Source organism: Lissotriton vulgaris, chromosome 1_1 (genome assembly GCF_964263255.1).
Source record: "Lissotriton vulgaris chromosome 1_1, aLisVul1.2, whole genome shotgun sequence".
Classification (NCBI taxonomy): domain Eukaryota; kingdom Metazoa; phylum Chordata; class Amphibia; order Caudata; family Salamandridae; genus Lissotriton; species Lissotriton vulgaris.
This window is the reverse complement of record NC_141685.1, coordinates 1,815,879,789-1,815,904,046: the sequence shown is the minus strand read 5'-3', so window position 1 is coordinate 1,815,904,046 and position 24,258 is coordinate 1,815,879,789. Positions and strand designations below refer to the sequence as shown.

Below are 24,258 nucleotides of genomic sequence, written 5' to 3'. Positions count from 1 at the left end.
GAGGGTGTGAGGGTGAGTGAGGGTGCTGTGATAATTTTTTACATCTACCTCTGCACACAAATAATTTGCAGATGCTGCACAAAAATTGCACCTGTAGCGCGACCTGAGATTTGAACATGAGGCCATGGATGAAGGCCACTGAACAGAAAGAGCGTGTAAGGAGGGAGAGTCACTGAGTGTGAAATACAAGGATAACGAGACCGAAGAAGGCAAGAGAGACTAGGATTATGATACGTTATGAGAGCAAGGGTGAGAGAGAGAAAGAAACTAGTGAGATTGCATGACGAGAGGAACGTTCAGAATGTGAGATGCATGAAGAGAGAGAGACACAGAGATAAGGATAGGAAGGCTGTGGAGAAACTCAATGCGAGATACAATGAATGAGAGACTGTTAAAGTTTGTGCACGAGACAGTGAATGTGAGATACATGACGAGAGAGTTAGAGGAGGAAGATGAGAGATACATGGCACACGAGGAAGCCTTGCCACCAATTAGCCTGCGGCTCAGATCACAGTAGGCCACGTAACCTGGCTGCCACGATGAAGCCAATCACAGCCAAGGAAAATTCAGTCCAACTTACTCACCAATTCAATCTGTGTGACTCGTCTAGATGCCTGAGACAAGTGGGTGGGTGTAGAGAAGGGCATCACCTGCCTACCCTGATTTGGGCCTGGTAACTTTCTAATGAGATATGGGCTAGAACCACCATGTCTCACACCACAAAACTCACAGCATTACAGCTCCTCTTATTATCACATCTATGCATACTTTCCATGTACCCATGCACCATCTCGAACATCTCAACAAACAAAGGTTGCAAGCCTGCATGACAACCAAGTATGCATAATGCACATAATTGCCCGAGCATCCCATTCCTCACCTCGTAAAGCAAAATAATTTAAAAGTGCTTTTTGTTGATTCATGCTCATGCGAAAGCAATGTATGCAATGAATGTAAGTGCTTGCATCAAGAGAAATAGTTTTGATGCCATAGTGCTTGAAAAACCCCGTCAGGGAGACCAATGGTCACCTATAACACTACAGCATCGAGCACACCGACTTTCTGAAACAAGCCCTCTGCATTGCTGTGGCGGGGAGGGTGGGGGGGTGGGGAGCGTTAGCCTTTGAAGTCAGAAGCGTCAAAAACAGCGCTATGGGGGGGGAGACATTGCAGTAAGCACGGAGAGACGGGGAGCAAATGGGAGCGAGGCATTGCACAGAGGGGGGCGGGGGAGAGCATTCCTTTGAATTGTGAAGCTCTCCGCATTGCTGTGGCAGGTCCGATGCGATGATGCAGGCGGCTCGAGGAGCAAATGGCAGCAAGCGCGTGCACGGGCACATGCACTCAGCGTAATCTGCCTGCCATAGCCCTCTTGGTCAGCTTTACTGTTCCGCCTCTATATGTCCCGACAACTGCAATGCGCAAGAACATTGGCAGAGGTCGAGACCTAAAAACGAGTCAAAACTGGGAGGTCAGAAAGCAAAAGACAGGGGAAACACGCCAAAAGATGCAAGGTCTAACAAATATGCACTATGTTATACTTATACATGTCTGTTTTAATCATTAGTTTATCATCGACTTATTTTCATTGGGTAGATGCGACTTTTACGGCTAATTGTGTGCTGATTTTGGCATTTTATCTAATCAGAATCGGGTACATATGCCCTTAAACGAAAAAAAATTGAATTCCCTGGCCTGCCAAAGATATCAACTAACCCACTAAAATAACATGCTAGCACGCTTACTTAACAATGAACTTGAATTAATTAGAGACCAGGGTTAAATAGATAAAACATGTTAATTAGTTCGTGTTAATTATGTAAGTATGCAAATTATGCATGTAGACTGGTCTTAGCATGGAATTAGTAGTACACCCCAGCTGGAGCCAGTGGGAGAACATTTCGGAGCTCTGTAATCTATTTTGTCAGTTGGCCAAGCGCTGAAGAATGACAGATGACTGGAAGTGTGCTTGTTACCTCAGCGTGCGCGTGGCTGAAACGTGCTCCACCTGGAGCCTAATATAGAAGATCCTTCTGTCGTCATTCCCAGGGTGGCAATGGGTTATTATGCTGAGATCTTTGCAGCGCTATCAAAGACAAAGGCCCACATGCATCATTGTAACATTTTGCGATTTCTTAATTGCAAAAATTAAGGAAACGCAATTAAGAAACCGCAAAATGCTATGCATTAAAAAATCGCAATATTTTTTGCGATTCGGTATTTTTCCTTAATTGCGATTCACAATTAGCGAATCACAACTAAGGAAAACCCTTCCGATTGATTCCTATGGGCCAAAAGGCCCATAGGAATGAATGGGAAGGCATTCACATTTTGCGAATTTCAAATTGCGATTCGCAAAATGTGAATGCAATTTCAAGGGTGCAGGGGGGTCCAAAGAACCCCTCCCTGCACCCCTGAAATTTAACTTTAAGTGCAATTTACACACACACATGAACCAAGGACATGTGTGTGTGTAAATTAAAACTTTCAAATATGCAACTAGTGCATGTTTGAAACTTTTTCGGAAATTAGCATGAAGTTCAACTTCATGCTAATTTACCCCTTCCACAGTGCGAATTCGCAATTTAAAAATAATCATGCATTGCATTTAAGAAATCTGAAATTGCGATTTCTTAAATGCAATCACAATTTTAGAAATCGCAACATGGTTGCGATTCCTAAAATTGCGAAATGCATGATGCATTCCAAATTAGTCAATTGCATTCGCAAACGGCCGAAAATTGCGATTCGCACCGTTTGCGAATGCAATTGACTTTGATGCATGTGGGCAAAAGGTCCTTAGCTTATGAAGATCAAGAGGAGGATGAAATATAGGCCATGATAGGAGACTATATTTTTCACTGGCCAGCCGGACAGGATATTTATTTTAATCAATGCAAACACGTTGGACAAATGGTTGTAAGGCACAATCCTGTACCATACTTAAGGAAAAACAAAAACAACAAATACGGGAACGTTTTACAGGCAAAAAACGAGCATTGTTGGCCACTTTTAAATCAGTGTCAAATTAAAGTAATGCCAAAGAAGTGCTAGACACAACAGGATTAAACACAATAGTTAGGTTGTGAAAGCACTGTGAGAAGTCGACATTTCGATCCCTTATGCTCTAATTACATGGGACCGTCATCAGGACTGACATTAACAACATTTGCCTGCCTGGCATGATAAAATACAACCGCCCGAGTGAACGGGCTGAGACCCCAGGTGTTAAAGGTGGCTGAGTTGCTGTGACTCGCCTGTTGGGACGAATTGTATCGTCTAATGGCTGGTTGGGGTCCGGGCAGTCTCAGTTGGAACTACAGGATCGGGTTTAATTCCACCGGGTGGGGGTAGCTTCAAGGCGATGTTGCTCTACTTGGCATCGATCTGCGATGAGTGAGCCGGGGGAGCGATGTCCCATCTGTGTGCTGCCAAATTGCAGATCTTTGCAGCAGCACAACTATACAGACAATTTGCCTAACAGAAGGTACTCGTGACCGCATTTACAACTCGTCTTTCCTACCGTTATTGGCAGGAAGAAGCTCTCTGCCCTGCTAGCTGCCGTAATAGTTGGCAAGGGTTTACACAAGGCCCCAAGCAAGATTGGATTAGATACCTGAGATATACAAAACAATCTGCGACTATGGATGAGGAACTGCAACTATGGGTGAGGAGGTGTGACGTAGAGTTGGCACCATTCTGAGGGAAACATTCGGGACATTTGTTTATGTTTTGAGATTCTGGAAGAAACAGGAAGGCGTAGGTCGCAGGGTAACATGCTGCGTAACAAGCAAAGGATAACGTCGTGATCGTGCACCTCAGCTGTACGGGCGCACACTCAATGTCACGCTGTGCGCATTTCCATATGCGTGCACATCGGACGTCTAGGAAACTCGTCATCGAGAAAAGGAGCTGAACCTGAGGCGAGGCGGGCCGCAAACAGGAAGCAGACGGGAGCCTACCCCGCGCTCCTGTGCCCGTGAAGCCAGCCGTAAGATTTGCGGTGTGTGAGCTAGCGGGGCTCCCGTGCTCATGGAGAGCCGCGCCTGCTGCCGAGCCTGAGGCGCTGACCCTACACACCTGAGGAGGAAAGACCGTCCTGGAGAGCAGCGGGGGAGTCCTGAATCAGCCCGGTGAGTAGGGGGACGTGTAAACACTGTTTCTTGGTGCATCAGGCTAGCGAGACAGGAGATGGGCGCTTCGAGTGTGTGGATGCGCGTGTGTGACTGAGTTTGTGGATGCGCGTGTGTGACTGTGTGTGTGTGCGTGTGTGAGCCCGTGAGTAGGTTGGGGGGTGTGTGTGCGCGTGTGTGTGTGAGCGTGTGTGTATGCAGTGGGTGTGTGTGTGTGTGTGTGTGTGCGCACGACTGACAGAGGCTGACTTCCTGGCAATCTGAGACAGGAGTTGTGCACGGCTCCGGGGGGCTTGCCCTGCGCGTCCACGATGTGAAATCGGCACGCATGCCGGTCTGTCTCCCTTGAGAGGCAACTCCACGACAATAGGTTTCGAGAGCAAGACCTAAAAATAGTAGTGTGCCTGCAGAAGGTCTAAAATGCTGAAGCCAGGTCTGTCACAGTAGTTCTGAGAGGCTGTCGGATGCTCGTTAGACAAAGAAACCTGTTCAAAACTTCTCTTTATGGACACATTACTTTGCTTTGTTGCCTTTGCTCAATTGGTAAGGAGTCTGCAGCGCACAACTCTTTAGGCCGACTAGAATACGTTTGTACCAATATTAGTAAAGTTATTGGCAGGGGTTGACTTTGCTATGTACCAGGATCTAAAGGCTGTATGGATGTACCACTGGATCTGACGTAGGAAGCCAACCACATCAGATTTATAATGTTAAACAGGATGTCATTGTAACCTCGTTTGATTTTCCCTGTAATATGAGGCAACCCACGATGATTTATGCAGTGTAGCGGCACCTGGACACCTCCAATATCGATCAAGTAAACAGAGTAACATAAAGTGTAAGATTACCAGGCGTCTCTGGCACAATGACTTCAATTAGAGCGCATAGGTTCACTGTATTTGAGATATTCTTAGGGGCTTTCAGAGGGTTTTGCAGCATTTCTAACATCTGTTAAAGGCTGGTCTGGCCAGGCCTGGATTTGCTAGCCTTCATGGGCACTCTTGGTAAGATGATGTTCGTTTTTCATGCTTCTGCATGCAGGCTGTAGACTGAGAGTGCCATCTAGAATAGATTCATTTTGCTTTTTCTTCCGCGAGTTGGAGGCCGAGTTTATCTTTGCAAGAGTTGGTTTGCAGTTGCTGACTTTAGAATGGCAGAAGGGATGACATTGTTTTTTCTAGAGGCGGGTTTCAGTGTCTGCTAAGGTCTATAGGTCTAGGTCTGAAATGTGGTGGTTGGTGTCATGTATCCAGTGTGGATGGACTTCTTGCTCTTTGGATCGTGACGCGGCTTGATGGTGGGATTTGGGCAACTGACTTCTGGATATATGTCCTATTTTCAGGTTTTTGGCTCAAATGAACTTCAACTCAAGATTCAATATATTAACATGGATTGTATTTTATGATAGTGTTTTTATAGTGCTAGCTATCCCTATGAGGGGCGCTAAAGCGCTTGCCCACACAACCAACAAGCTACCTAGTGCAGGTTGATTGGTTGGAAAGATGTTATTTTTGTTTTGATCCTGTGTGGGAAATGTTTTCATCTCAAGACCACTGAGGTTCGGTTATGTTATGTGACGCACTGCGTGGCAGTGTGAACAGTGAGAGAATGTAAGAGGTAGACACACTTTTTTTTATAGTTATGCGGAATGCTCGCAGCTCTGGTTAGCTACTCAGGTCCCGTTATTATGTTTCCAACGTATTGAACATGTTACATACCTTCGGTAATGATATATTTGTAGGAGGCATATATTAGTTATAGATTCCTTACCTTAGAATTACCCCCAGGCGTCAGACTGGATCCGGAGAATTTATTTCATAGCAGTACTCTTGCGCGTCTGAAGGTGGCATCGGTCGACCACTCGTCCGTCGTCGGCATCGTGATCACCAGGATGACATCACAGTATCTACTTAGACACCGCCCCTGCACGCTGATGTCAGTCTTTTACACAACATTCCACTCCAGAAGTGCATAGCCATGCAAGACACTGACCACTGGTGCACAAAACTAGGGCCTGGAAAGGGATTCCCTCACACTAGAAGTCGGTTCGCAGAACGGTGAGCATGTGTAGGGCGATAAGGAATCTATAACTAATATATATCACTTACAGATATATTGTTACTGAAGGTAAGTAACTTGTTCATCTGAAAGAGACTATTAGTTATAGATGCCTTACCTTAGAATAGATACCCCAGCAATACCAACCCCGGAGGTGGGTCTGCAAACCAAGTTCTCACCAGGAAGTCCTGGAGAACTGAACGGCCAAAGAAGCCGTCTCTCCGGAGTATCCAGGCAATAATGCCTAGTGAACGTGTGCAGGGATGCCCACGTGGCTGTCTGGCAGATGTCAGTGAGAGGGACTCCGTGTCCAAAAGCAGTAGTGGCTTCCGTCGCCCAAGTGGAGTGGGTGCACAATCCTACTGGAGGTTCCTTGTTTGCCAAGGAATAGCATATTTTGATGCAAAGAACAGCTCACCGAGAGATGGTTCGCTTCTGCACGGCCTAACCTTTTTTGGCACCCACATAGCCAACAAAGAGTTGATCATCCACCCGGAATTGATTTGTATGATCCAAATAAAAGAATAGCGCATATTTTAGATCTAGACGGCGGAGTCTTTCTTCCTCTTTAGAAGGATTCCTAGGCGGGAAGAAGGTGAGCAAAGTGAAGGTCTGTCCGTGTGGAAAGAAGTAATCACTTTGGGGAGAAAAGAAGGCCGAGTTCTGAGGATAACCTTGTACGGATGAACAGCAAGGAAGGGAGGCTTAGAAGAAAGAGCCTGAAGCCCACTCACCCTGTGAGCAGAGGTGATGGCAATCAGAAAGGCAGTTGACAGAGTCAAAAGTCTGAGAGGACAAGTATATAATGGCTCAAAGGGACCACACATCAGGTAAGTCAGAACCAGATTCAAGTCCCACTGAGGCATTACGAAAGGAATAGGAGGAAAGTGATGAGTAATGCCCTATAGAAACCTATTTACAATAGGAGACTTGAAAAGAGAAGGTTGAAATGAAAGGCAAAGGAAGTCCAAAACGGCCGAAAGATAGCCTTTAAAGGTGCCCAGATCTGATCCCTGCTGGGCTAAAGAAAGAAGGAAGAGAAGAACCTCTGAAAGAGAAGCAGAAAGGGGATCCACAGCCTTTGCTGTGCACCGTGCCACAAATTTGTTTCATCTGCAGGCGTATACCGTTTTAGTGGAGGAACGCCAGGCTGCCAAGAGGACATTACAGACTTCGAGAGGAAGGTCAAAAGCTGTCAACTGTCTCCGCTCAATTCCCATACAAGGAGGTGGAGGCTGGACAGGTTCGGGTGGAGGACCGTCCCCTGCTGCTGCGACAAGATCCTCCTGAGGAGGCAGTCTGATTGGAGGATCGATGGCCATGTACAAGAGCTCGGGATACCAGACTCTTCGTGTCCAACACAGAGCCACAAGAATGACTTGGGCCCGGTCATGTTTGATCTTCTTCAGCACTCTGGACAGAAGCGGTTTAGGCGGAAAGGGGTATAGAAGAAAGCAACTCCCCTCGCAACAAAAAGTGTTGCTGAGCAAGTGCCACCTTGGAAATTCCAATGCACAGAACTGCTGACAAGGCAGGTTGTCTTCGGTGGCCAACAGATCAAACCAAGGCTCTCCCCACTGCTGAAAGAGACCTTGCACCACCTCTGAGTGAAGACGCAATTCGTGATCCACCATGCACCGAAAGCTGAGTTTGTCCACCCTGGCCTTCAGGGAACCTGCCAGGTGTTGAACCACCAGGGACATGCCCTGATGTTTCAGCCATGTCCAGAGGTGAAGGGCCTCTTGACAGAGGGTCCATGATCCCACCCTGTTGTTGCAGTACCACATGGCGGTGGTGTTGTCTGTGAACACCTGCTCTACTCTTCACTTAACAGAAGGAAGGAAAGCTTTCAGGGCAAGACAAATCGCCTGGAGGTCCAGAGGCCTCTGACCTCCGTCTCTCCCATGTGGCCGCCCCATCCCAGGAGTGACAAATCTGTCACTACAGTGAACTCTTGGTGGAGAAGGGAGAAGGTTCTGCCGTCGACCCAATCCTAGTTCGATAGCCACCACTGCAGTTGGTGAGCAGTGCCCTCCGAGATCTGGACGCAATCGGAAAAATTCTCCTGATGCTGTGCCTACTGGAACTTCATATCCCACTGCAGATCCCGCATGTACCACCAGGCATGATAGACCAGCAGGTGCATGAGGCCATGAGGCCCAGCAGCCTCAGAGTCATCTCACCAAAACCCGGGATAGAGGCTGAAACATCGGAATCATAGCCCGAATACCCCGGACTCGCTGTTTGGGAGGATAAGCCCGAAACTGGGCTGTATCCAGAATCGCTACGATGAAGAGGAGCTTCTGCGAGGGAATCAGGTGTGATTTCGGCCCTGTTGGACTTGGCCCTTTTTGCAGGGTAATCCCTGAACTTTTTGCCTTCCTCCTGTATTTTGTCTGACCTGTTGTTGGCTGTTTTATGACTCGGGCACTTTACCACTGCTGATCAGTGCTAAAGTGCATATGCTCTCCCTATTGTAAATTGATGTATGGATTAGTGATTCCATTATTGGCTGATTTGGTTTACTGGTCAGACCCTAGTACAGTGCACTGAGTGTGCCCAGGGCTTGTAAAGCAAATGCTGCTAGTGGGTTTGCAGCACTGGTTGTGCCACCCACATAAGCAGCCTGTAAAAGTGTGTCTCAAGTCTGCCATTGCAGAGGCTGTGTGCAGTCTGGTACTGCCATGTTGACTGGGCATGTGCACCCACTTACCAGTCCCTAAACCTTCCCTTTTCTTCATATCAGACGCCCAATGGCAGGGTGCATTGTAAGTATAAGGTAGGACAAGCCCTGATGCGTGTGGCATGTCCTAAAAGTGAATTACAGTCATTTTCGTTTTTCACTCTTGCTAGGCTACCTATTCCCCATAGGCCTGAATGAGTTAGATTATTAAATTTTATAATCCTAACTGATTCAGGGAACTAGGTAGAAATTCGAGTTTAGTATGCCTGAACTCTGAATGATAAAATACATCTTTTATTGAACTTGGTTTTAACATTCTGTGTTTGAAAATACCACTTTTAGAAAGTAGGTATTTTCTTGTCTAGCTATCCAAGCCGGCCCCTGCTAGGTTGTGTATTCCTTGTCTGGAGTTTTAGTGACAGGGGCTGGGGATTCCAGGAGAAAGGGTGAGTCAGCCCAGTGGTGAATAGTAAATAGAGAGATCTGCATCTAGATGGGAGGGAGCACCTGGGCCCTGAATAGGACTGTGCCTTCCCTCCACAATGCTGGCTCCACCTCCTGTGGCGCGTCTGATGTCTCTGCCCTGCACTGTGAAAGGAAAGAAGGAGTCGTGTAAACAGAGTGCTCCAGGACTGACCAGAAAGGCCCCTCTGCCCTCAGAGAACAAAGGATTTTGGGGTATAAGTATTGGGACCCAGATCTCAAGAAATTAGATCACTTTTGGACAACAAGAAGAAGCCTTTGCTGAGGAGAGGAACCTGAAGAAACTGAGTAGAGACTATCCCTAAGCTGAAGTGCTGCGTGGGGGATTGGCCTACAGTGGTGGCCTGATGGCCAAAGAAAGGAGAAAGGACTTTGTGTGCTTTATTCAACTTGTAAGGATCTCCAAAGGCTTGAGAAAAGAGCTTGCCTCCTGCTGATGTCTCAGGGACAACAGACTTCAACCACCAGCTCCCAAAGAGTTCTTTGGAAGTGCCTGCTGCTATTTTGGGCCTTCTGAGGGACTGCGCGTCGCAAGGAGCTTGATGCGCTACCATCGCATCAAGGATATGTCGCCGCTGTAGCTGTCGCATTGCACCGCATCTCCAGAAATGTCCCACAACCCCAAAGAAGCGTGTCGCAGCCGCTGCCGTTGCATCACGGAGATGACTCCGCTGTAGCTGTCGCATTGCACCGCATCACAAGAAACGTCTCGCAATCTGGGATGAAGATAGATAGGTCCAGTCTTCCTTCTTAAACAGCAAGGCTGTCCTCAAGAGGAAGGGCTGTCCTTGGGCAGCAAGGATGCCCTTATTCTGTAATGTCAACAGGTCAAGGAGTGTTCTTATGAGTGGATCTCGGGTCCTGGTGCCAACCTTTGTTTGTGGGGGACACCCTGTCCTACCCTCACATATGGTTCTGAAAAGTTAATTCCTTCTGCTTTTAAGGCTCCAAACTGGGAATGCAAAAGGCTGGTGCATGGGTAATTTGTGTGTGCTGGGGGCAAGACTTTTATGTGTGAGTGGGACAGGCACTGCTCCACCCCCAGTTATCCTGACAGGATGCCCCATCCTCTCCACACCTAGTCCACTTTGTGTCTCTGTCTGGGATGAGTATGCAAACATCAATAGGAGAGCCATTCTTAGCCATGTGACCCAGGACACTGGCAGAAGTCACAAATTGTTATGGCAAGAAAATGACAACTTTATAAAAGTGGTATTTTCAGAACTGTGACTTAAAATCTTACTTTACCATCAAAAAGGATTTTCAATTGCAATTCATTTGAGTCAAAACAACATATCCCTATCTGCTCCCAATTCAAAGTTAGCACCTATTAAACAGATTAAGCTAACTTAGTGTAAGTTAATGGGAGAGATATACCTTACAGCAGTGAAAAACAACATTAGGAATTTTTCACTGCCAGAATATTTAAACTTAAACCAATGTGTCCTACTTTTTAAATACAATGCATGCAGTTCTAAGACCCTTTAAAGCCTACTTTAGGGGTAAATAAGTATTAAAAAGGAAAGTTTAGGCTTGGCTAATGGTTTATTTTGTCAGATCAAAATGGTAGTTTAAAACTACACTACAGGCTGCAATGGCAGGCCTGTGACATGTTTTAAAAGACTACTTTAGGTGGGTGGCACAATAAGTGATAAAGACCCACTAGTAGCATTTGATCTGCAGGCCCTAGGTACAAGTAGAACTAGTTTACCAGTAAAATAAATGTGACACTTAGGTGTAGGACAATTTTACCATGGGTTAGGGAGCGAGAACAAGCACATTATCACTGATTAGCAGTGGTAAAGTGCACATAGTCCTAATGCCAACAAAAACGAATTCATCAAAACAGGAGAAGGCAAAAAGTTTGGGGAATACCACCCCAAGGATGTCAAGGCTAACACTACCCCATCAAAACAAACCCCAATTCCCACATAACCTTTCTCTGTAAAACATCTCAGACACTCCCAAAGTTTCCCCATCCCACATCACCAACATGCATCCTCTATACAAGTAATGTCAATAAAAACAATTTGAATTCTTACCCATTTCTAGATCAGTTTCCAAGAAACAAAGACACAATTACTCAGTCCACAAATACTCAATATTACTCACTCACTCATCTATCATTTATTGCATAATTCAAAGCCATAAAATCAGACTCTCATGCTCCATCATCAACTTTCATTTATACCCTTTTCACCTTCAACATATGCAAAGGAAAGGCACTCTACACCACTCTTCATAACTTGACATCTCCTTTTCCACCACACAACAATGCTACTATTCAAAGACAACTCCACAGCCTATTCCCTCAATTATAACTAGCCTCCTCACCTCACACACATAGACCCGACAAAATGCCTTCTATGCCTGTTAGACGGTAATAATGATACACCAAAATAACTGAAATTCAGTCCTGCAATAGCTAACACAATAACTCATAGCACATCACATACAACCTCCAAGGACAATATTTACACTTCCACAGAACAAATTTGCATCACCTCTAAAACAACTACTTTTAACTGCCTACTAATAAATGCTTCGGCAAATTGACAGACACAGAACCTGACTTACTTTCCATAACTGAATCATGGCTCTTAAGTTCCTTGAAGCTGTACCACCAGGCTATTAAATCATCACACTAAATCACATAGACAAAACAGCATGCAGCTTAGCCATCATATTTAAGGAAACAACAACTCTCACCAAATTTGACTATGTTTCCTTACAAGCTTGCGGGCCCTCCCTGTCAGATGCAATTCCACCCCATCTTTCTACTTCTTTACAGAGCACCATCCATCAATGGGACATTTCCAGGCACCTTTCTAGACAGAGTTTGAAACCTACTAAGTATATAGTTTGGTTGGGTTAGAAAGCGCCGGGACACTCTTCGGAGTAGCCGAGCGCTATAAAAGACACCCATAACATAACATAACATAACATAACATAAACCTCTGCATCTTTGGTTACTTGTGTATATGGTTTGACATATCTAATATCCCTCAGCCCAGAACAATCCTCACAGGCCTAGACAGGCACAACCTACAGCAACTCATTCCTAAACCAACATGCATTGCAGGACACACCTTAGATGTCATTTGTGGCAACACAGACCTACTCACGTTCCAAAGGGTTACTCTGGTCACATAGTCAGACCATCAGCTGGTTGTCTTCCAACAGAAGATACCCAAACTCACCTCAGCAAAACTCAGTTTACCTGCCACTGTATATCAACCTTGAAATAAGCTGAATTTAGAAGTCCTATAACTTACTTCCAACACAGATCTGGACACAGCACACTCTGTTCAATACTTCAATGGATGGCTCCACGAAGATTTTGATATAATAATCACAGAGAAAACATTGAAACATGGCAAAAGAATAAAGTCCCTTGGTCGAACGCAGACTTCAAAAATATCAAATACAAATAGCACATTTTGAATGTACCTGGTTCAAAACAAACAACTTTCAAGACAGAATACAACACAAACATAAGAGATCATCAATCAAAAAACTAAAAAAAAAGCTACTGCACAATTAGAATCCACAACACAAAATGTACCAATACTTTTTTTAATACTCAAAGAATTTCACAACCAAAAATGCACTAAAAGGATGTATTGTATTTCTCAGGAATTATTTGAGAAACTGCCAAGTCATTACGGAGCTGAAGCAGGCATAATGGATTCATATATATTTTTTGAACACAACTTTTTTTGCATTTTTTAATACATACATGTACCACTGCATGACGATGTAAATAAAATTTAAATCCAGTACTTGTATAGTGCACGAATCACCCCCAAAGGTGTACTTGGCGCTGGAGGCCGTTGGGAAGATTAAGCAAGCTATTGCTCTGAGTCGCATGGTGCTGGGCAGACCCCACCACTGGAGCCGGGGATCGAACCGTGATCCCCAGCGTCCAGCGTCAGTCGCCGTGGCGCCACACCTCTTCCCATAGTACGTAAGAAATGCAGAAGTACAAATCTTCAAGACAAGAATAAGAAAAACAAAGATGTGTGGTAGAATGTTGTGGGAAAACTAGTACACATACACATGGCCAAGAGAAATAATATCAGAACATACAATGGAAAAAACCTCTTTCGCACAAGCTTAGCCATCAGCAAGCTTCTGTACCTTAAAGGATTCAAGTAATGCATCCCATTCCAGAGATATGGGCCGCTTCCACAAACCCTGACACTACTCCCTAGGCAAGACACCACTTTCGGCTTCTCCCAATTGCAGGACTTCCTCCCACCAGTGGGAGACAAGGGGCGCCACAGGGGACTTTCAGGGTCTCATGAGGAGGCGCTTTGACAACAGAACTACATCGGTAAAACGTGGCTTCACCTTGGAGCTCTTGGGTCTGGGGTATAATCCCAGCACACATTACTCCACTGTGTGCCAGTGGTCCAACTCAGTCAATCTACTAAAGCAAGCTGAATAGCCACCCAATAAGAAGTCAATAAAGTCCTATTACATATGTAGAAGATCTGCATCCGGTGAGTGGCAACAGGGGAAGGCAGAAGTCACAGTGGGGAAAATAGAGAGCAGTCTCAGGGCATGAGGTAGGCCCTCTATTGGATTCATACTTTACAATACAAAAAAAATCATTGAAATTAATTCCATAATTTCTCACTTCCAAGCAGGATCCCATTCAAGAAGAGGAACTGAATCTGCCTTAATCTCCACCTGGGATGACTTTCTGTTGACCTATCTCTCCTGTTACAGCTCTTTGGCACCTTCTGGTTTTAGTGCGCTGTATACATTTTTATAATATCATATTATATGATATCATTTGACCCTCAAGGTCCCAACAATTACAAACCATAGCAAATAGACCATTCCTAGGAAAACGTATAGAAAGAGCACCTTTGCCTTGATGTCCAAATTCATTGACGTTAATTCCCTAATTTCTCACTTCGAGGCAGGATCCCATTCAAGAAGAGGCACTGAAAATGCCTTAATCTCCACCTGGGATGACCTTAAGAACACAGTAGACCAGAAAGGAGTTGCTATACTACTTCCCTTAGCCCCTTCAACTGCCTTTGATACAGTCAACACATTGCACATTAATCCTAAAACTCAAGTAAGCTGTCATAGAGGGTGGGGCTTTCATTTGGATCCCATTTTACCTACACAATTGAACAAAAGTGATCTAAAATTCTCATCGTAGCCAAGACAAAAAGTATGTCTGGGTACATAGATTATGGCCCGTTTTGAGGAATCTTCACAAAATTTCCCCAAACCTCCACCTCAGCTTCTTCCTGGAAGGGTTTGGGTTGATCTGTCCAATGGGGGCCTAGAAAAGAGGTACGAAATTCAGTAGTTTCTGAGAAATGAAAGGTCAAAAATAACTGTATATTTCGGCAGTTGGGCTCGCAAGAGTCCAGCGAGCCTAACACGAGAGCACAAAATTAAAACTGGAGGCCTATGATTGGTCGTGAGGCTCGTTTTTCCCATGAGCCTTCAAACTCTCACAGGAGCGAAAGGCTCCAGCGATTCTTGCAAGAGCAAGCGCTCTGATTGGCTGGCTATTAGAAATGAAATGGCCACCAGTACTGTTTACTGTGAAAAATTGGAGGTGTTAGGGAAATTAAATTAAAAGCGATATAATAAGACAGCAGAAAGGCATGCTGTCCCACTAGATTTAGAGAGTAGGTGTTTAAGGGATAATTACTGGGAAGAAAGTAAATGTGTATTTTTTTTAATGAACATATACCATTTTGCGGGACTCTTGTGCGATTGAGAATAGTAAAAATGAGTAGATGAGTTCTCAATATACTCCATTAGTAGGAAGCATTACTGTGGTCATTGTTTTTGAGAGGAAGTGTGTGAGACATAACTACTGTTATGATTACAAGGTTACATTTTTATTTTTAAATGTTATGATCTCGCAAGACTCCTCTGAGATCGGGAAATTAAGGAAGGCATAGGGAAATACACTATGCTATGCACACTTATTATTGTATGACAGAGTCTTACTGGGGATGGTGTTTATAAGACTCTACTATTTATGCTCATTGGTTTGGGAAGAGTTGTGAGTAGAGTTAAGTCTCATCCAAAAATTCTACTATGCACACCCATCATCTGTGATAGAGGTATGAAAGCTGTGCCCAGTCCCTCCCCACATCATTCTACGCACACATATTATTACAGGGAGTGGTCTCTACAGAGGGGCCAGTTCACCCACACACCCTATGACGCACATCTGTCATCTGAGAGAGAGAGGTCTGGAAGTAGAGGGCAGTCCCTCCTCTCACTCTACTACACACACCAATCATTACAGAGAGAGATGTCACCAGAGTGGCCTGCCCCACACACCCTACGAAGCACATCCATCATCTGAGAGAGAGATCTGAATGCAGAGATCAGTTCCTCCCCACACCCTACTATGCACACCCATCATCTGAGAGAAAGGTCTGAAAGGAGAGGCCAGTCCATCCACACACTTTACTACACACACAAGTGATCTGAGAGAGAGATCTGAAAGGAGAGGCCTGTCCATCCACAGACTCTACTACACACAGCTGTGATCTGAGAGAGAGGTATGAAAGGAGAGGTCAGTTTTTCCCAACACCCTACCACACACAACTGTCATGTAAGAGATTGGTCTCAGTGGACATGATTCTCCGTCCCACATACTACTATTTTCCTACAAATTTGTTGTGATCATGTGAGAATCCCATGAGAGTAGCTCACAAGCATCAGGGAGTATTGCTTGCTGCATGGATACACGTGATCTTACAAGAGGTTCACAAGACCCTGATGGAAAATTACAGAGCCTGCCAGGAGGTGTTTTACAATCCCACAAGAGTCTTGCAAGATTTTAATGGGGAGAAGTAGAAATAAAGGGCCAAGGCTCAGGCAATAGTTACCATTATTATTACATGGTTGAAGAAATGCTGTGATGTGATTGGGTGCATAACCAGATAGTTCTCATTGTTCTTGGTGAATGAATTTGGAACTGAGACAGAATGGTGACTTCAGCTGGTTTTAAGAAACTGCTCTAAGTTTAGGTAATAAAAAATATATTTTTTTACGACCTTTGCTGAGGAGTGTCAGTAAGAACACTATTGTTAGTAAGCTTATTCTATACAAGGTTTAGTGAGTCAAAAGCTGTTTGTGTGAGGTGCATGTTTTTTCACCAAGTGTTGAATGTTGTGTTAAAAATTGAAACGTTTGATCTGTATGTAGTTGTAAGGGAAAAAAGGCAGTGTTTCTGAAATGATAAAACAAAGAATCTGCAATCTGTTAATACAAGGCCTAGTGTTTTTATGAACCCTATGAGATGTTTGCTTGGAGATATTGCTATTTCTAGAGTAAAACGCTGTTCTCACTGTTAGGAAATGTGGGTCTAGAGGAATGTGCTACTCTATAAACTGTTTTGGAACCATATTTAATGGCATGTTATAATGTATTTGCAAAGAAAAAAGTGCATTACACTGAGCAAGAGTGTGAAATGTTTCAGAAGAAAGAAATAACAAGTTACTGGTGCATTAGATATAAACATGTGATTGTGCGTGAAAAACATAGAAATGTTTACAAATATACTGGTGCATCACTGTTATCAATTATTGACCTATATGTAACTTTTATCTTTTTGATTCCTGTAATTCTGGGCAAATCACTTAATTGAACTGGTGCTTATGTAAAGCGCTCCGATACCTTTGCACCATTTTAAATTGATAAAATAAAAGAACAAACAGCAGAAGGGGTTTAGAAAAAGTCCCACGAAGTGAATGAAAACAGTACTTGAACCACAGAGGAACAACAGGAAATAGTATGCTACAGCCAATAAAAATGGAGGAAAAAATATGTGGAAAGCACAGCAAAAAATGAAAATCAAGGATAGGATGTAAGACCCTTTTAAGATTTATATTAAATACAATAGATTTCACGCAGGCAAAACTTAATCACAAGCACAGTGCAAGCACAGTGCAGGCGAAACTTAAAAAAGGACATGCTGCAATCCTTAATGCTGATAATGGAGGATCTGTTTTAGAGCACAAGATATTTCTCAGTGTCACTAAATGTATCGTTAAAGGCAGACACCACCCAGAAAAGGGAGCTAGGAGCTTTGAGACCAGCAGCACAATGTTGTCAACTGGTATCAACATAGTACTGGGTATACAACTTTAGGTGTATAGTTGAATGATGGTACTTTCACTTTGAGATGATGGTCTAGCAAACTTTTTTCCCACTAAAGTGTTTGGATAAGTTAGTTAGAGGCTCGTGGGCGGAACTAGTGATGTATTGCTTCCCTTCGGTTCTGTGACAAATTGGTAACATGCTATGCTTGGTAACATGCTATGCTGCACTGGGTACAAGGGGAAAAGAGCCCACTGGCTGCTTTTGACAGGGTGCAGGAAGGACTACACTGAAATCTGGGGCATTCGTTACTCGCAGGACTGGGTCATTTGCTCATAGAGTGCTTTCTGTGCCTGGTCTCTCTGCTTCAGCTGCTTAGTGATGTGCTGTTTCCAGCAGGGCAGCGATTGCTGCCCGGTGAGCTCGGGTTAGGGATTCCAGACGCGGGCTGGCATGGCAGTGACAGGCTGACAGCGGCTAACAATAGGTGCGCGAGCAGTGCCATAAACATAGTACGCATACTTGTTTTTCACCCTCAGTCACGTGATGAAGAGACACATGCTTTCAATTAATAACTCTGTGGCCATGTTTGAACGGCAAATGTCCTTTATGAAATGAAAATAGTGAACTATGTCAAAGGCAGTAAAGATTGCAATCTAAGACTTGTGAATTTAGATGACATTAAAAGAAAATATGTAGAATTTGGACTCATTTAAAATATACATTTTTATTTCTCTGGGATAATCTTTGGACTTGTTTTCCTTTGCTATATATGTTATAGTTCTCAATAACGTTTACTTTTCATGTAAATGTTATTGTGAAACCGAACATGTAGGACATGCGGCTAGGAAAATGTAAATGCTAAAAATGGCCATTGTATCAGTTGAGAAGCTTCCCTCTTTCGTCCGCTACGATTTGCATTAGTCTCTCATTTGTTTCAGCGGCACGTGGCTCGGGGCAAGCAACTGCACCCTGTGGAGAATCTTCTAGACAATGTTATATCTGGGCTGTTCCACTTGACCACAGACCGTGGGTTTAAAAGTAGAGGCAACAGACAACAAGCCTTGTTGTTAAAATTCACAATAAACCTGCATTGAACTGCATTGGGAATGGGAAAAGAGCTTTCCATGCAGCAGGTAAGAGAGGATGATATAGTAAGTACGTCAAAGAGAACATATACCAGCAGGCAGCCCGGTGAGGCTAATGTTCTTACCTGAAAACTCAATGCTTTCTGCTGTGTATCATAATGATAGCATAACCAGGGATGAAGTGAGACTTGGAGAATGATGCACTCCAAGCCTCATGGAATAAATGAAAGTTGCAGAAACAAGAGAACAAGGTGCAAACTGGAGAGAAAGCCCTTTTAGAGCGTTGACCTTTGTCAGCAACAAGACAGCCACAAGGAGATTATAAAGAGCAGAAGACAACCAAAACAAGCACAGCAGATGCTATGCTGTGCATTCAAAAGCTTTAAAAAAGTCCCACTACGCGAATTAAAACAGTACTTGGGAGACTGATAAGAGAAACACACAAGGAAGAAAAGGAAATAGCATGCTAGAGCCAATAGAAATGGAAGAAAAGTAAGTGGCAAGCACATGAACCAATGAAAAGCAAGCCCTTTTAAGATTGATATTGAATACAATAGATTTCACTGCGCTGTGCAGGCAAACCCTCAAAAAAGGTAACAGTACAAACAACATACATATTAAAAGTATAGGATAGCTCTGAAAATAACTTTTTTTATTAAAAAACTTTTAACAACTGTATTTCTTTGTGTTTTTTAACAAGTTTACATTTTTTTGTATTTGTTTTTAAAAATGGTACAACAAAAACGAGAAATTGGGAGTAAACAAATAAACAACATCTCCGGCAAAACAAAGAGCAGAAAAAAAACTAGGAAACATTTTTTTTAAAACTACTGCTTAGGTAGACATTTATGATCCAAAACAAGCCTCTCCCATGCACCCCTGTTTGTCTCAGAAGAAAAAATTATCTCCTTGCATAAGCAAATTACAACACTTGCCCCTAGATTGCAAACTTGGAACAATTCTAGCTATCTACATAGCTGCAATAGATGACGATCACAAGCATAAAACATCCCTAAATTCTATTCCCACATACAGATTTGGGTGGGAGGTCATTGACATTTGTCCTCTCACAGGACTCAGCAAAGTGCCGGGAGTCCACTCGAGTTACCACCACAATATACCACTGGCACAAAATACTGCAGAAAACAGCTACTAAATGACATATATGTCTCCTTTGCCATTGTGGAGTATACCTCAGCTCACCGAGTTGTGGAGAGCACCCAACATAATCAAATAGATGGATGCCTAATGTTATGGTGTATGACTAGTGGGGGATCTGTATGTCAATAATAAACTACATTTACTTTCGTCCTACAACTGACATATATTGTTCCCTCGGGGCAGTTTCCAACCAATAATGTACAGATCAGGATAATAAAGAGGATCTGGTTTGATGGAATGAAGAGCATCCGGCACATCTGGTACTGAAAGCAATATTTGGGTTGATCAGGGGTAAAGGTGCAATGATGGGCTATACTTGGCGCCAAGAAGAATGACTAGGAATGCTCTCCATGCTCTGCGTGATGTCTGGTTGGAAGACTTAGGCAAGGACCTGATGGACCTAGAATGGCGGGCAATCTAAGGGTAAACTGAAACATTCAATATAATGCACTGCACATACTTGACTCCCAGTTGGCTACACATAATGCACCCATTGCTCCCTGATGAATGCTTCAGGTGCCGTTTTGGAAATGCTGACTTGATGCATATATTCTGAAGCTGCTCCAGCATACACATGTACAGAACCAACGTAATACACTATGTAACTGGTGACAGTACCACACGAACTATTTGTCCCATGGGATGCTAGTAGGCTTACAAAAGAATACAAAGAAGAACACAACTGAAAGCATATTTTTACTGACCTCTAATTGTTACTGCCCAAATGACAACTTGCAGTGGCCTGAGAATTAGACAGTTTACTGCACATAACATACTGGAGGTGCAATCTACTCAGGTGGGCAGAGGTGGAAAACAAAATACTGACAACACAGCTGGATATGTTTGGGAGAATTAGTCGTATGATAGGTTGAGATACAATAATCCTTAAACTCACGGAGGAAGACAATGATTAACCATGTGAAAAAGCATGCAGAGTAGAGTCCCATAAGGATCCCCCCCCTATCTCGGTGAAAGTGTCCTAGGCCGTAATGACCAGTAGGCTCAGTAAGAAGCACACAGGCTATTGGTAGTGCATGTGTGCACATGACCTCGATTCCTTGAAGTAAAGGCTATCAAAAGTCTTAATGTCTATAGCATTACACATCTTCATAATTAGACACAGATTTGTCACTAGTTCCTCAGACTGACAAGTTGAACCATTACACATTTCTTTTTTTCTAGCCTGCCTTGTGGAAATTCTTGTTAACTATACAGACTAAGGGCCTGATTACGATTCCGGCGGTCGGACCGCCAACATCCCATCTGTGGTTGTCTGACCGCCCTTTAGGTCCGACTGTTGTATTTGGATGGTGGCAGTCGGACCAACATCAGCCTAACACCACACCACTGCCACCGCCAGGATCCTGCATCTCGACAGTGCAGCGGTCGGATGAGAGCCAGGGAGTGCTGAGGCAGGCACCGCCATCGGTATTACGGTGTCCAATTCCACATCCTTTTCATGGCGGGAACAACGCCATGGCGACTAAGTGGCCCCTTGAAAAGTATGCCTGGGGACACATGTAGTGCTCCCCTTTCATGGTACTGACCTCTGTGCACAGTGTGCCATGCATGACATGGTGCATGCCACATGGTGCACGGACGCCCAGGAGGTGATGCACAGCGTTGGCATGCGCTGAAGCCCTTTTCCATTTCTGCAGCATGCCCCCGCTGACTTCGGACCGCCATCCCGGCAGTTCGATTGTAATATGGAGGTCAGACTGCCAGTGAACATCAGGTGATCTCCCGACCGCCACAATAGCTGTTGGCGGTCTGAACGATGACATACTATTGGGGACCTCAGTTTGATTTACAATATTTTAAAAAGCATATTCAGCAGCAATAAATGCCTACACCCTAGTTTCACACACTTGAGGTCTTTTTGACCTTTTGATCAGCATCTCATAGAGGTCCCAGCTCCAAGTATCTAGAATAACCACATTTAGCCTGTGTCAATACTGGTCCATCTCTTCTGCCTGAAAACAGTTCTAACACTTCTGTTGCAAATCCCCAGCAATGCCTTTGTGAGGATGATCATCACCTAAGGATGGTTCAATCAGTGAAGTTCACTGTAAAAGCGGAAGAATGTACTCATGTATTTAACTTACTGAAGACAATAATAAGCTAATGTCTACATGGCAAGTAGGCCTCTTTTATGAAACGGCTAGGAGAATTGAGAGGAAGATGCTCTTTTGCATAAATGTGGAGACCCAAACAGTCAAAATCACCTGTGGAAAAATAAATGCCTTTTTTGATAATCATATAGATGTGCTTCAGTTAGAAACTGATATATTCACTTGTTTGTAGTTTAAATCCCCAAAACCATTTTAGGTCACATGCGTTTTTTCGAAATTTTTGCAGAATTGATTCATACCCAGTTTGTACAAAGTTGTGCTGAGGCTCAGCTTGAGCTGCTTCTTGTCTTCCGAAAAAGCCTTTAAGAGCTCTGTTTCTTCTTTTATTTTGACCACTTGTCTATAGTTTTCAACAGCAAGTCTTTTATGGAAACTGGATCAAAAAAACATAACATGGATAAGTTTGCTGTTAAATAACCAACGATTTCCTATTATATCAAAGCAATAAATGTAACACGCCTGGGACCAACAACCTTATGTTTGTACAAATGTGAATAAAGATTGACAAAGCCAATAACCTTTTTATAAGGGGAATACACACACAGACACCTCCCCCCAACATCGACACATCATCCCATGCCAACCCATACATATTATAACTGCCCACAAATTGTTTGCATAGCTACAGATGGCCAACTTGCAGCTGAAGGACACGCCAAAAACATAATAGTTACAATGATTTTTTTTATACATTAAACAAAATCGATTGTCAGTATTTCTCATAGCACAATTCACTAATACTCAATGTGTCAGATGAACGTACATTGGATTGCTAAAAGTGGTCATAATTTGCACGCCGACTTTTGGTGAATCTAGTGGTACAATGAGAATCGGCCTATGTACTAATTGGTTGGTTCGCAAAATACTGAATCGCAGTGAGATGCAGTTTAACCTACCTCATTAATATTTATGATGTAGGTTGTAAATTGTGACCCACTATGAACTGCTGCCATCACAGGAACGTTTAAATAGAGCAAACTGTTTTAAATACTAAGCAATGGTACAAATGGTAAAAATTGCCAGCATTCACAAAAGAGATGGGGGCGGTTGATGATATCTTCTCTCTATGGCAAATATGTTGTCACTTCTTTGGGGAGTTTGTAAAATGGTAATATTTTGAGACCAAAATCTATTATACATACCACAAGGAATCAATATTTTGAAGCGATGCCCTATCCCTGCCCCTTCCAAATACTGATTCGGTACGGTTTCCTAAAACCATTTAGCAATTTGGTAATCTGTTACCAATCGCTAAATTTGAAAAGCACCTTTACTGATCACAAACCCTTCGATTGTGCGAATAGCTGGTTTTGCAACCAGTAAGTGCGTTCGTACATCTGACCTAATGTACCCACTTTGGGTGCATGATAAACAGATTCGGACAGGGTATGAACCTGTAATGTAAATGTCTCATATCATAGTCCCTTCTTTTACCTTCCCTCATGACATTATTTAGTGCACAACACATAGCAATGTGTTTCTGTGGACCAGCTCTTCTATACTGTCCCTCCCACCACTCAGAGCAAGTACTTTATTGTGCTGAGTTTTATGCTTATTAAGTTGACATTAAGAAAGGACACAGCAGCTAATATGAAGATATCACTTTATTTTCACAGTATTCGGTGGGGGGAGGGGGGGAGGGGGGAACAGTGCACATTGTGTCTCTGAGTTTGCCATTTATCATGCTTTTTTATTTTTAAACGTGTGTTTTGCAACTTATCAGAAAAAAATATATATTTATATATATATATATATATATATATATATATATATATATATATATATATATATATATATATTCACTGAAAAAACCATAGGTTATAGACCATATATAGTTAGGAATTCGCATTTACAAAACCTTATTTTACTCACACAAAACCATTGAAATTCCATATATAGTTAGTTGCACTAACTATATATCGCGCACCCGCAATCCACTGCTGATGATGTCACATATTACATCATTCATGACATGGTCAGTGACATCACTGATGACATCACTGATGACATCTCAAATGACATCACTGATGACATCACTGATGACAACATCCAGTGACTGTATGTTTCTGTAAAGTTAAAATATGTCTTACATATTGAAGAATGAGTGGATGTATAAGTGTCTGGATGAAGGATTTAGTAGGTGCATGACTGACTGTATGAGTGAGTGATTAAATGTGTCTCACTGAGTGCATGGGTTAGTGACTAAACTGTCTTAATTTGTGCATCATTATGTCTGTTGTTCTGTAAACTGTTGCATGTGTTGATAAGTAGCTATATGAGTAACTATATGGGTTATTGATTGGTTGCCCAAGTATTTGTATGGGAGACTGAGTGTGTGTGTGGGTGGCTGGGAGGTGTATGACTCTGTGCATAGATGTGTGAGCAGTTGATTCACTAGATGTATGGTTTCAAAAGTGCATGTGGAA

General features: G+C 43.3%; 1 protein-coding gene across 1 annotated transcript in view; it reads right to left on the bottom strand.

The window, feature by feature from the left end:
• The window catches only part of LOC147751267 (putative tetratricopeptide repeat protein 41), a 496,241-nt gene that overhangs the window by 17,718 nt on the left and 454,265 nt on the right, over positions 1-24,258 (bottom strand). Inside the window, exon 13 of the mRNA XM_086919170.1 lies at positions 22,072-22,205. Within this exon, the coding sequence (XP_086775296.1) occupies positions 22,072-22,205 (134 nt within the window). The remainder of the gene's footprint in view (positions 1-22,071; positions 22,206-24,258) is intronic.